The 14586-nt window shown below is 47.5% G+C and overlaps 1 protein-coding gene across 1 annotated transcript; it reads left to right on the top strand.

Moving 5' to 3' along the window:
• Positions 1-302: 302 nt before the first annotated feature.
• Positions 303-13763, top strand: AMBP (alpha-1-microglobulin/bikunin precursor; the record flags this gene model as incomplete). The annotated part of the gene is made up of 10 exons (XM_081066704.1): positions 303-419; positions 1670-1812; positions 3304-3380; positions 4287-4403; positions 4887-4988; positions 5732-5778; positions 11071-11152; positions 12237-12404; positions 12729-12902; positions 13609-13763. 10 exons carry the CDS (start codon positions 303-305, stop codon positions 13638-13640), a joined length of 1059 nt encoding a protein of 352 aa, XP_080922830.1. The 3' UTR covers positions 13641-13763.
• Positions 13764-14586: the final 823 nt, after the last annotated feature.

The raw sequence follows: 14586 nt of genomic DNA, 5'->3' as shown, positions 1-14586 counted from the left end.
GGTGAGAAGGCTTCAGGGAAACCTTCTGGGGGTGAAGCCAGCCAGGGCTGCATCTGGGTCCTGTCGTGTTTGGCCAATGCCTTCTCTGACACAGACACGCTGGCCCCTTCGGACCACTGACCCCAGCCAGGGCCCTACAAGGGATCGATCAGAACTGGCGTTGGGGCCCTGATTGGTCCCGGCTGAGCAGGGCAAACACCAAGGTCCCCTACAAATGGCAGGCCCCTTCCCTGGCCGCAGTTTGCAGCTGCCTCAGGCAGGGAGTATCTCTGTCCCCAGACTGAGGTTCAAGAGCCAGAGCCATGCCAAGTCTCGGGGCCCTGCTTCTGCTGCTGACCGCCTGCCTGGTGGTGAGTGCCAACCCTGTGCCAACACTGCCAGGAAACATCCAAGTGCAGGAGAACTTTAACATCTCTAGGGTAAGACTGGCCTCTCTGGGGGTGATGGCGGGTATCTGTGCAGCTGGGCTTTGCTGGGGCGGCAAGTCCTGACTGCCTCGGGGTCTCTGTCTCCCCATCTGGAACTCCAGGGTTGGGTTCCTAAAGGCCCTTCCTGCTCAGACCATCTGAGTTTTGTTGAAGTGACAACTCTAAGCATCTGCCATTCTTTGGGACTTTTGTCTAATTCTGAGTCAAATGTCCTCACATTCAAACCTGCCCTCTCAGGCTTCATGGGGAATCCACACTTCGATTAGAACCCACCCCGGAGAAGGCTTTGTCCTGACTGCTGTCCTTGCAGACCCCGCCACCCCACTGCCACACACACACACACACACACACTGCCTAGCTTGTCATGACTCTTCCTGACCCCCGCCCCCACCCCAGCCTTCACCCTTTAAGTACTCACCTCTCCCCACATCTCTGTTATCTCGTCCTGGGTCCTCTACCCTCACAGGAGAGGGGTGGCCTGTGGTATTATGGGGAGAAGAGAAGCAGGACAGAAATCAGGACTGGTGGGAATGAGAGGGACTTTGTGTGGGGGCGTCCTAGGACAGCATTCCAGCCCCAGCTCTGCCCCAAATCACTGGGTGACCTTGAACAGGACCTTGTCCACTTAAGGCTCAAGCTCCACTTCAGTATGAGGGGCTCCCAGTCCCTCCCAGCTGTGGCGTTCGATGGAATTTGTTTACTTTCAGGGACAAGTTCGGGTGACGGGTAGAGGGGTGGTGAGGGGCAGGGCCCTAGGCGTGGTCTGGGATGGCGGAGGGTCGGAGGCTCACTGACCCTCCGCAAGGATGTGAGGGCTCCCAACTCTCTGATGTGCAGTCGGGAGAAAGGTGGCAGCTTGTCCTGCACCCGCTCGAGGAAAGGAGATAGGTGCTAAGAAGGAGTCACGAGCTGCTGGTGAGGTGGGGAGCACCGCGTCGCGGAGGAGTGAAAGACAGGGCCCCTGCTCTTATCTGAGAAGGGCTTGTGATGACTTTGGGGCACAGGGTCTGGACCCTGTCCCGTGAGCAGCACAGTCAGGCCTTCTGCTGGGGGGTGTGACCCCGTCTGCACATCTTCCTAAGCTTGCTCATGCCCCCAGTTCCACCATTAGGGTTCTGTCTCCCTGAAAGCGGTGTGGCCTCCAATGAGCTGTAAGACGTTATCACTTAAAAGGATTAGTCCTTGAGAGGAGGGAGGGGCGCCGGCGAAGCCAGATCCTCAGGGCTGTGGCTGCCTCCTAGTTCTACGGGAAATGGTTCGGCGTGGCCGCGGGCACCACCTGCCCATGGCTGACGAGGTTCAACAACAGGCTGACCATAAGCACGCTGACGCTGAGAGAGGGAGCTACGGAGAACCAGATCAACGTGACCAGCACTCGTTGGCGGTGAGCTTGGGGACGGGGTGGGAGGCGCAAGAGGGACCCCATCCTGGAAGTTACAGACCTCCCCTTCCAGGCAGGCCCGCCCCTGTGAGCCCCAGATCTCTCTGCTCTGCTGCCCCTGGACTTCCCTTTCTAACCATCCCATCTGTACCTCGAGGACAATGCCCCCAACACTATGCCTGCTTGCCAACCTGCTCTTGTTCCTTGGCCATCCCTTCGCTCAGTAAGGGCACTTCTACCTGCCAGGGACCCAACCTGGAAACCTGGGCAGGAGCAGGTGGTCTAGATGCCTCTCTCTGCTGTCACGAGCCATCCAATCCATCATCAAGTCCCATCCATCGCTTCCGAACTCCTTCCCGTCTGTTCCCTTCTCCCCTCTTCCCCACCACTACCTCGGGCCAAGCCACCTTCATTTCTTCACTGGTTGTGTACAACAGCCTGTATATTTTTCCCTACCTCTAACCTTCCATCCAATCCATTCTTCACGCAGCAACCAGAAAGACCGTTCAAAATCTCAAATCTGCTTAAACCTTTCCATAGCTCCCTATCGCCCTTGGAAATAAAATTCAACCCCTTTGACGTGGCCTTCCAGGTCCCTCTCAGAAGTCACCATTCCCTGCCCCACTGTTTCCCATGTACTCTGTGACCCACCCAAGTGGACTTTTCAGTTCCTCCATCCTCTCGTACCTCTCGGCCTTTGCATTGTGTGTTCCTTCTACTGGGAAAACCTCTCCCCACTTCCCTGGGCTAATTCCTATGCTTCTTTAGGACTCAGGTTCTATGTCACTTTGTCCAGGAAGCACTCCTTGGCCCCCCAAGTTCAGGTCACATGCCTTCCTTTGTGCTCTCGGAGCCCCTTGTTCTTCCCCCCCACATGGCACACTGCCTGCATCTGCCTCTGGCCTGCCCACCTCCCCCACTTCGTTGTAAACTCCATGAGGCGACAGGGTCTGTCTTGCCCTCCCCTGTATTCCTGGAACATAGCACAGGGCCTGGCACAGAGACACTGCTCAATGGTCATTAGCTAAAGAATATTCACCGTAACAATAATAGCGAAGATGTGCATAGTGCTACCTCATTTGGTCCTCAGAGCCACTGTGTGAGTTAGAAACTATCATTATCCCCATTTCACAGATGAACAAACAGAGTTATAAATGAGTGAATATGTTAATTAATGGATACACTCTGATTCCCCAGAGTCTCAGTATAATGTGCAGAATTGGTTAAGGAAGCTGATGTTTACTGCTGGATTTGCCAAGGATCACATGGATAAGTCCCTTTTTTCTCTGTCCTTCTGTTCCCTCATATGTGAAATGGGTGCTTCCAAGGCCTGGAGTGAAGGTTAAACAAGATATTTGAAAGTGTTACTTTTAATAATAATAATAATAATAATAATAATAATAATAAATTTGGGGAGGACCCGGCGGGAGAGTGGGGTGTCAGGACCATGGTCTCTACCAGAATTTACCTTTCTTTGCACTTGTTCATTTCCAGAAATGGCTTCTGTGAGGAGATCTCTGAGACTTATGAGAAAGCAGACACTAATAGAAAGTTCCTCCATCAGAAACCAAGTAAGTTGAGTCCAAGGAGACATCCAGTTTTCTCCTTGGCTAAAAAATACCTTGATGCCTTAAGCTCTGTTTCCTTCTGTCTCAGCTCATGAGACTATAACCTTTCCTCCCATATTTCTGAGATGTCATCTAGCCTTCCTCCAAAATTCCTCTTCTATCTCCTCCTTCCCCCCCACCTCTCTCTCCTCTCTCTCTCTCTCTCTCTCTCTCTGTCTCGCACGTGCACATCCAGAGTTACAGTGATGGTATGAAAGCTGAGGAGAACATCAAGATTTCATCAGTCTTCAGATTAGCCATCAGCAGTCACCTGATAAAAATGTGCTGGGCATCTACCATGCACAGTGTGTATGGTGCTTCATGACAGAGAGACTTGGACATGAATCTACTCATTTGTCCAGCTCATGTTTATTGAGTTATTTGATACTCTATGTGTCAAACGCTTGTGTTAGGGGTTGAATATATGAATGTTTGGGTAGATGGATGGTTGGATAAACAAATGAGAGAACAAACAAGTGATTGGTACATGAATACATGTATAGATGGCAGGTAAGTGAGTTAATCAGACATCTAATAGATCAATAAACTAGATGGTTTAATGGATGGAGGAAAGAAGAAAGGAGGGAAAGAAGGAAGGAAGAAAGGAGGGAGTGAAGAAGGAAAATGGATGAATTTATGGATTGATATGTGGGGAGGACGGAGGGATGGAATGATGGTGGATGAATTAATGATGAATGGAGGAGATGGATGGCTAGAGAGAGACTGAAGATGGATGGATAAACAAGCATACAGAGAGATGGGCGGACAGGATGGCTGAACAGATGATGTGTGGGTAAACAGGAGAACGATCTCAGGCTAGAGGAGCCTTCTGACCACTGAGCCCTTTTGCTTCCTGCATCTCCCATGCAGAATGGAACCTCACCCTAGAGTCCTATGTGGTCTACACCAACTACGATGAGTATGCTATTATTCTGACCAAGAAATTCAGCCCCCGCTATGGACACAGCATTACCATCAAGCTCTATGGTAAAGGCCTGGAACCAGATAAGCTCATTGGAGTTGGGGATGATAGGAGACCAGTGACGTAGGAATAGTGGAGTGGGGAGGAACAGGGAGTTTTGCTTTTTCCTTCTGACAAAACTTCACTTAAAGAAAGGTGAGAACATTTACTATTCTTGGAAGAGGTAGAGCTCAGTCTCCCGTTTGAGGCAGAAACCTCTTCTTTTGATCCTAAAATTCCAGGCCCAGAGAATTCCAGAGCCTCCAGGCCCGTCAAGGAACCAGTGGAAAGAGCCCTGTGTGGGGAGTTGGGACCCCTGGGTCGGGGCCGGGAAGGGGACACCTCTTCCTCTTCTGGAGATGATCTTTCCCTAAGTGTATAGAAGAGATCAAATTGGGCCAATGATTTTCAAACTTCCCCTAAATAAAAAACACTGGGTGAAATCATCTCAGGCCTTGCCAGCCCAGGCACCTGTGGTTCTAGGCGTCTTCTCTGCTTCCCACTGGCAGGGCGGAGGCCTCAGCTCCGGGAAAACCTGCTGGAGGAATTCAGGGAGTTAACCCAGCGTTTCGGCATCCGCGAGGACTCTACCTTCACAGTGGATAACAGAGGTAAATGGCATCCCCACCCCACCTCATATTTGTGTGCCCTCCTCATCCTTTGTGGCCCAGAGAACATCTTCCCAGCCCCTGGGTCTTTCTTGTAACCCTCTGAGATAAGCAGGGCTACAGTCCCCTTTCCTTCTTTACAGAGAAGGCAGCTGGGGCCCCTGGATGTGCTCCAAGTCACACAGCGTGGACCTGGCATAGCCCGGACTAGAACCAATTCAGTGTCCACTCTACTTCCACGTGTCTAAGTGAGGTTATATCCAAATCCATAAGTACCTCGTAGGAGGCAATAGAGTATTGGGGTTAGGATCATGAGCTCCAGACTTACAGCACCTAGGTTCCCACTGAGCTCTGTGTCTTCTGGCTGGTCAGCTTTCCAGAGCCTCGTTTTCTTCATCTGTAAAATGGGGATAATAATGCCGCCCTTGTAAGTTGCTGTGAGGAGTCAATGAGGTAAAGCCATTCAATACAATAGTGCTGTGCCTGGTGTCTAGTTAGTGCCCAACAAATGTTAGTCATTGCTGTTCTTGTGATGGGGCTGATGAAACGCTGGTGGTGGGGCAGAGCTGACACAAATGGGGGTGATGGTGCAGCCACCAGTCTCTTTCTTTTCCAATGAATGACCTTCAGCAAGCCATGTGGGTGGAGCCATTTATGAAGTGGGCTAATGCACAAGACAGTTCCCAGCGAAATGCCCTCCAAAAGAGGTCCTCTGTTTCACCTCTGTCTCCTGTCCTCTGATCTAGGAGAGTGTGTCCCTGGGGAGCAGGAACCAGAGCCCACTCTACCCGCAGTGAGTACCTCTTTCCCCACTCCATCCCCTCCCTGCCTACTTGAATTTTGCTGCCCTTGCCTAGGTCCTGCTGTGGTGGTAGGTGGGGTCATTGAGAAGGGTGGAGGGAAGATAGAAAGGGGCATGGGTTTTGTAATGAGACCCATCTGGACTCAATCTTGGTTCTGTCATTTAGGCTAGTTGCTGCTCCATCTGCACCTCACTCTCCTCATCTGTGAAATGGGCTGATTATACTTACCTTCCAGGTGCTAGAATTCAGCCAAATGCTAGAAAAGGCCTTTAAGCATAGTACCTAAAAGCAGTCATACACTTAATGAAATAACAATAGTCAATACTCAATACTGAAATAAAATTAATTGATCTTTCTAAAAAACAGCAAACCTGAGAGCAAGCAACTTCCCAAACCACCTCTTCTCCTATGTTGCTTTTTGATTTTTGGGGCTTCCTTACTCTTCTGTTTTATTTTCCTCCTTTTTGATTAAGCTTTATTCATTATTTTTTCTACGATTATTTGAAAATTATATGTTCTAATTTATTCTACTGATGTGTGTCTGTATATATGTGTATGTATAATTATATATAAAATCTATTCAGAAATATGTTCTTTTTTTTCTTTTATTTATTTGTGTTTTTCCAGGACCCATCAGCTAAAGGTCAAGTAGTTGTTTCAATCTAGTTGTGGAGGGAGCAGCTCACAGTGGTCCCTGTGGGGATTGAACCGGCAACCTTACTGTTAAGAGCAACAACTGAGCTAACTGGCCGCCCCCTAGAAATATATTCTTGAAAATTGAAACAACACAAGAAAAAACATGTCCTTATTCCTACATAGAAGTAACAGTGTTAACGTATTATTTGTTTGCTTCTACATTTTTAAAGAAAAATTAGCAGTGATTTTATAAAACTATGTTCATTATAAATAATGAAAACAATGCAGAAAAGTATAAAAAATACGTTTTTTAAAAATTCCACCACCTAAAAACTACCACCATTCACATCATTCCAGGAATCTTGACATGCATATGCATGGATAGAAGAACAGATGGAAGGAAGGTGTTAGATAGACAGGTGCACAGATTTAGATATACTGTTATTCCATGATATATTAGGTATATTACAGGAACTATTTGCAATTTTTAAAAGCTTTAATTGTAGTTTTATTTGAATTTTTAAAAAAATGAAGTGAACTTCTTGAACTTCAAGTAGATATTCCTTTACCACAAGAGATTCATTTCCTAAAGAATGCTCTAAGTAAATTCAAGCTTAAAAAAACAACAAAACAAAACATGTAAGAGGCTGGCATCACTGGATGTGCTTTTAGAGAATATCTATTGTCACTATGATTTGAAAGACAAATGTTAGCCCTCTCAAACTTTGTTACATCTCCTGTCCCCTTTTCCCTTGACGTTGTCCATATTGCTACCATCGCCGTTCTGCTCTGTCGTTGATTCCGAGACATTTAGCAGTTACGTATTTTAATGGCTTCTACACTTACCCTTAGTGAATATAAGCACAGTGTTTCAATTCATGAGTTATTCATTTCTATTAATCTCGTAATTGTGCCATTTCTTTACCCAGGGGTGTTTTCAAGGAGGGTTCGTGAATGTTTTAATCCCTGAATTCTTTCCTGCTTGTGAATGTCCGCCTGCGTCTTTCATACTTGAATGACGTTCTGCGTGGGTGTCATATTCTTGAGTCATGTTTTCTTTCCCTCTGAGAAAGCTCCATATGCATTTTTCCATTGTTCTGAGGCACTGATTATCACTGTGGGAAGCTGGAGGCCAGCCTGATATTTCTTCTTCTTGTAAGCACTTTGTTTCTTCTGCCCAGATGCCTGAACAAAGTTTATCCTTGAAATCAACATCTTAATAAGGACATGTCTTGGTGTTGAGAATTCCATATCAAAATTTCCTGGAATACAACATGCTATTTCTACCCACCGATTAGATTTATTCTGTATTTCAGGGAACTCTCTTGCACCATATGGAATCCATCCTCCATTCCTTTCGTTGGGTTTCAGTACGTCAGGAACACTCGTTCATCCTGCAGCCATCTTTGTCTTCCACATGTACTAGCTTCTCCCAAATTACATTCATCTGTATTCACTGGACTTATCACCAGTCTTTCTTTCATGACAGTCACTCCATTTAGCAGCATCCATTTTGTTCCTTACGATTTCTCATTTATTCACTAGCTCTGAAATTATGTTGTTTTGGTTCTCCATTTGTTTATCGGGGCCTGGGTTCTCTCTTTTCATCTCATTCTGTTGTTTACCATTTCATCTTTGAGTCTTGTTTTAATAAATGCATGTTCTTATTAAGTCATTCTATAGCTTGAGGCCACCGGGGAATTTCCTTCTGCTCCTTGAGTTGTGTTGTCTCCTCAGTTGGTGTCACAGGTGGGATGCCCTAGAGCAGCACTTGTGGAAGGAAAAGGATGAAGGGAGGAGTGAGCAGAGGGAGAAGTAGCACTGCAATGCAGTCACAATGCCTCAGCAAAACCTTTACGGAGTTCTGGAACCAGGAGGACTGTTCTGATTGTCCCAATGGTGCTGAGGGGCGGGCTTGATCAGTCTGGGCAGGACACATGACCTTGAGCTAGAGGGCTGCCCTTCGCTGAGCAGGGGCTGATCGCTGAGGGCTGTCAACAGCCGCACTTCTGGCCTCTGGGAATGTAAGTCCATTTCTGAGGGGAAGTCTAGGCAGTTCACGACCATTGGGCTTTCTCTTGTTCAGGCTATTGTTTCATTTAGTTCTGAAGTGGAGCTGGGTGGTTTCTGTATCATTTCCTTTTGTCTTGCTCTTGCTTAGTCAGTTTTAGCCAAATTTTCTGTTTGAACTGATATGGTGGGGTGGGGAGTTTCATTTACTGCTTGGCCCTTTCCCCACTAAATTTGAGTCTAGTCTCCTCCCACCCCAATTTAGTGTAAGGTCTGGGTATTTTGTGTCCCATCCACTTTCTGAAGTCCAAGGTTGTTTGGAATAGCCTCATTTTGCTCTCTCTTTTGAAGGACTGCTAAATATCCTCTGTGGGCTTCCTGCCACTTGGTTGAGGCTGGCAGCAATGTACAGCTGTCCCATGGCAACACGCAGAACATTAGGTCATGTAGCTCCAGAACCGTCACTTAGAGTCAGCCTCTAGACTATTTTCTTTTTTCTTCCCTCTAGTCATTCTTTCTGCTCTTCTGTCAGAAGTGGAAAAAGATAAGGTTCCCCTCAATTTTTTTCTCTCAGGATTTGGGAATCTCAGGATTAGGGAGGGCTGTCAGGAATTTGATGATTTTCCAGGACTAGGAGTAGGAGAACAGGGTTAGGAATTGAACCTTGCTGCCACCCTATTCAGCTCCAGAATATCTGATTTCTTTCCTTCACCGACAGTTTCAGTTTTTTGCTTTCAATTATGCCCCTCTCCTTGTTTGAGTGATGTTGATGAACATTTGGGGGCTTGTATTTCTGAATTGTTTGCTAATTGTTAGGTATTGAAGAGGGCAATTCTGAGGGACAGATCAATCTTCCATCTTAATCCAGATCTCAGTGGAATTTATTCCTTGCCAGTGTGAAGAATGAAACAATAACTAATGACACCACTTGCATAAGAGAGAAATATAGCACACTTCCTTTTCTTCCTTCCATGCTTCCCACATCCCCGTTTTTGTGGATGTAATCTGAGATTGATGTTTACATTTTCCACCTTTTTTTTTGAGAATTAACATTTACATTAAATTGTATGACCACTTTAACAATCATGTGCCCTCAACTCTATATTTTATTGGCTTTATATTTACCATCGTTTCTTTCCTATTGCATCATTTTTATTTTTATTTTTTTGTATTGATATTCTTTCTCAATTGGTGGGGATAGTTCTATAAATAATTTTTCTGGAAAGATACATGGGTGGAAAACTCGATGCTCACATGTCTGAGAATATCTTTCTGTGTTTATAACATGGTGAATAGCTTGGATGAGTGAAGAATCCTTGGGTTACAACCTTCTCCCTCTTACAACCTCACATAGTGCTCTGCAGCTCCCGTCATACCATTAATTTACTCTGAGGGCCCCTGGGCTCTTTACGCTTTGTCTCTAGGAAAGATCTACGTGGGGCTCTTCATTAATTTTGCCTCATTGCCCTTGAGCTCTTATAACTGGACAACTCAAGTCTTTCTACCACTGGGAAAAGTTTTCTTCTATTATTTCTATGTTGATTACCTCTCCTTCTAAACCTCCGAGTACGTGACTTTCTTTCTTATAATCTCTAAACTGCAGTTTATTATCTCTACTGTGTGGTTCAATTCAACACAATCTTTTCCACCTCCAATAACTTTCTACTTCTCTCGTATTATTCATTTCCATAACTGTTCACTTACGTTATATTGATGCAATGTCACCTTGAATTTTACTGATGGTTTAAATTTTCTCCTGTTTCTTACTGTCATCCTGTGTTTAGTAGGGATATTTCTCCAGCCCAGTCTGATTCTTTTGAGCATCTGCGTTATTTAACTTGTCCCATGATTTTTCCCTTTTCCTTCATTCTCCCCAAGGAAGGCCTATATGCAACCACTGAGACGGGGTCTGGCAGGCAGTGGAATCCCTAATCACAGCTTTCAGTTGCACCTTAAAAGGAGAAGGGAAAAGTTGAAAGTTACTATAGTTTTACTTTTGCAGATTCCAGGTCTCACCACTGCGCAGGAGGACTGCCTGGTAGCTGGCATTTCCCTGTTCACCCCTTCTTAAATTACCCTGGGATTTTGCCTCAGGGAACTCTATACTCAGAGACACTTCTGACAGCTTGGGCAGTCTCCCTTGCTCTGCAGTCCCCAACGCTACAGTTAGAAGTGTTCGGGTGTCTCAGGGTCCTTCTCCTTACTCCATAGAAAGCTTTTCCTCTGCAAGCAGCTTCCTTTGTAGGCATCCCTTCCTGCAAACCAGTCACTCCCATACTCTATTGTGTAAAACTGCCTTTAAGTCTCTAACATGGGAGTGCTGCCCTCCTCTGGTTTCCAACTGTGGCGTAGGTTTTTTTCCATTATTTTGTTCTTTTGGCATTTCAACTGGAAGTCGGTATTGTTATACCTCGAGGTGCCAATTTTCCCTTCCATACCGGAAATCTGTCCTGTGATGCCCGTTTTGGAGTTCAGCTTGATGTGTTTGGGGAAACAGTCCATTAGTCGGTGTAATAGCTGTGTTTCTATTTCCACCTTGATTCCTGAAGTACATGGTTTAGTTATGTATTCCAGGGGTACATGTGAGCAATAGTAGCGAGGTCCCTGCAACAGCTTCTTTTCTTTCTTCCCCATAGAGAGCCCGGCGGGCTGTGCTGCCCCAGGAAGAGGAAGGATCAGGGGCTGGGCAACTAATAGCCGATTTAAAGAAGAAAGAAGGTAATGATCACTAGCCTTTTCAGCCCCTTCTGCATTACTCCAGAGAGGAAGGACTCAGGGCTGGCTCCCTCTGGCTCCTTCACGACCATGAAGTCTCTTTTATTTTTCTGCTAGAGTTAAGGATTGGGTCTAGAAAAGGCAAATCAAGTACTCTGTTCCGTGACAGGGATTGTGAGGGGAGAGGCGATAAGGCATGGTCCCTAAGCTTAGGAACTCAGCTCCACGATGAGAAGCCAATCCTTTCACTGTCCGCATCACTGTGTGGTCTCCTAGTCTTGGTTTCCTCATCTGTACAGTGGGATAACAGCCTGCGGAGCTGACCATCATGGCTCTTGTGGGAACAGGTGGGGGAAAGGACATAAGGATGCTTTGTGTAGTTGAGTGTTTACAAACTCACTCTCCAACTCACTCAGCAAACACTGATCCCTGCTCCAGCCAGCCCAGACCTTGTGCCGGGCACCTTGGTCATAGAAACAAACCATCTGTGTCTTTTTGGAAGTTCTGGTCTAATAGGAGAGGCAGTCAAGGAAGAAATGGACCCAAAAGGGTCAGCTAACAGGCTAGGGTAACTCAAAGGATGGAGGGGTGAGGGGATCAAGGAAGACTCTACAGATGAAGGGAAACTCCTGCTGTGTCCAGGTACCCAGGTGGGGTTTATGGAGGAATGCACTTCATGGGAAGGAACAATGAGAGCCACGGCATGGGGGTGGGACCTCAGTGCAGAGGCCGGGTTGGCTGGCATGGGTGCTGGTGAATGTATCAACTACTATTATTACAGTTTCTGGGTAAACAAGATCAACACAGCGGATGGCGTGTCTGTGGGTCACTAGTAACTCCCCAGGTTATAGAGTGGAATGAGCATTGATTATAGAATTCAACAGCCATGGTTTTGGATCTCAGCCTATGTGAGCCTGAGCAAGTCACTTAACCTCTCAGAGAGTCGATTTCCTCATCTATAAAATGAGTTGATAATCCTTCCTCTTAGGACAGAGATGAAAACTAAATGAGATGATTCCTGGCAAGTGTCCAGCCTGGTGACAGATACACAATAAGCACTAAGTGCTGCTGTTATGCCCTTCCCCAGATTCCTGCCAGCTGGGCTATGCAGAAGGTCCTTGCTTGGGGATGATTAAGAGGTATTTCTATAATGGCTCGTCCATGGCCTGTGAGACTTTCCAATATGGCGGCTGCCTGGGCAATGGCAACAACTTCATCTCAGAGAAGGAGTGTCTACAGACCTGCCGAACTGTGGGTGAGTGCAGGCCCTTTCCCTCTGTGCATGCCACACCGCTCAATGCTGCCCTCCCAACACACCACTTGCCAACTGAACAGGTAGCTAAGAGAGGACGTTCTAGCGGTGGATTTCCAGGGCAAGTTTCCCGAAGTCATAGGAATTGCACATTTGCATATGAATGACCCTAGGAAAGTTATTTCTTCTCATGGGCCTGTGTTTCCCAGTCTAGAAGAGGGGGATTAGGTGGCCTAGATGAGCAGGGTCCCCTAGTTCAGGTGCTTAGCCTCAAGTCCGCCAATCATAAGGATTACTAATGCCGTGTGCCTCCCCCCTACTCCACAGCGGCCTGCAATCTCCCCATAGTCCACGGTCCCTGTCAAGGCTCCGTCCAGCTCTGGGCATTTGATGCTGTTCAGGGGAAGTGCATCCTTTTCACCTATGGGGGCTGCCAAGGCAACGGCAACAAGTTCTACTCGGAGAAGGAGTGCAAGGAGTACTGTGGTGTCCCTGGTGATGGTAGGTGGCTCTGCGGGGTGCCAGGCTGGGCCAAGGGGCTGTTGGGGTCCAGGTAGGAGAGCCCTGTAGAAGGTGAAGGTCTGGAGAGCTGAGTTCTGCACTCTGTACCAGGTGACCAGCCCATTCCATTTCTGGACTTCAGTTTCCCATCTGTAAAATGGGGCCAAGCCCTAGGCCTTATCCAAGCTGGGATGGGGTATGTGGGGAAGGGCTGGCCAAACACCGGGGCAGGCTGAAGAGCCGCCAGAGCTGGGCTCTAATTTTGGTGCTGCCACACCCAGGCTGGCCATACTGGGCAAGTGCCAGTCTGAGCCTGTTTTCTCTTTTGTAAAATGGGACAAAGTACTTACTTCCCAGACTTCACAGTGCCTAGCACAGTTAGGATTCAGCTATCGGCAGCTGTTTCTGATAATGAGGGTGGTGCTACACTGAGACCAGTAATAGCATTCCAGAGCCATTTAAGATTTCTGTACCTTATCTCCCCACTGGAAAATGGCACCTAAAGTAAATCAGAAGAAGCAAAACATCAGATCATTCTGTGGAATGCACTTTTAGATACCAAGTCATTCAGCAAGAGGAAGTTTCAGGCTTCAATGCAGCCCAAGCTGCCTTTCCTCCTCCATGAGGCAACCCCTCCCGATGGTCCCCTCCCATGGACCCTCGGGAGAGCCCCACACCTGCTCCCTGAGCTTCTCTCTGTCCACAGGGGATGAGGAACTGCTGCGCTTCTCCAACTGACCAGTCCAAGGCCAGAGGTCTACAGGCCAGAGGGCGGCAGGGAGGCTGCGGGCTCCACATTGGGCAGGCCGGGCCAAGAGACCTGGGTTCAAATAAAAACCACACTGTAGGCTCCTGAAAGCCCATGTCTTGGCTGTGTGTTGTCATCATTAGTGTAACGGGGTGAGGTGGGGGGAGGGGAGACAAAGCGGGGGTGGAGGCATGAGTAACCCTGCTTTTCCCCAGAAGTGAAAAATGTTATGTGCTGGAAATGTAATAGAACTGTCTTCTACACATGAAATTGGCTATGCAAATTATTAAACATAAATCGCAGTTCAATTTACTCCACAATAGTATAAAATAGGATTGTTTTGTTTTCCAAAAGCTAGAAAAGAGGACTAAAACTCCGGGTACTTGTTTCTGGGAGGGGTTTGACAGGGGTCATCCACAACCCAGGGTCAGAATAATTGTGTCCTAGTGTGCCCAGGTGGCTCAGTGCCTGAAATAATTCCCCTGTCCATTGCCGCACGTACCCCCCTCCAGTGTTTTACTTTGGCCATAGCCACGTCCCCAGCACCAGCTGCCAGGAGCTAAAAAGCTTTGGGCTGTTTCTCCACCAGGCCCTGGGATCCTTACTTTGGCCCTTTGTGCTGGGAGAATGTTCACTGACCTTGACATTATGTCCATCACAACCAGCAGGGCCCTTGACCAGACCCAGAAGCCCTCGGTCTAGCCTGGCTTCTCCCTTGAGAGTAGTTAGGCCACCCAGGGTGGCTCAGGCACCAACCTGGCCCAGGAACACGACTCTGGGAGCCCCCACTTCAGACACACTGGATATACAAACATCCGACCTATCAGTATCTCTTGCTAGCTCCATTCACCCAGAGTCCCCCAGCTGCACCTGCTACTGAGGGCGTCAAGCCCGTTTTCCGTGCCCTGGAAGTAGTAAGCGGACCCGGCAGCAGAA

Source organism: Rhinolophus hipposideros (genome assembly GCF_964194185.1).
Source record: "Rhinolophus hipposideros genome assembly, chromosome: 11".
NCBI lineage: Eukaryota > Metazoa > Chordata > Mammalia > Chiroptera > Rhinolophidae > Rhinolophus > Rhinolophus hipposideros.
The sequence above is the reverse complement of the archived record's forward strand: the minus strand, read 5'-3'. Positions and strand labels throughout refer to the sequence as shown.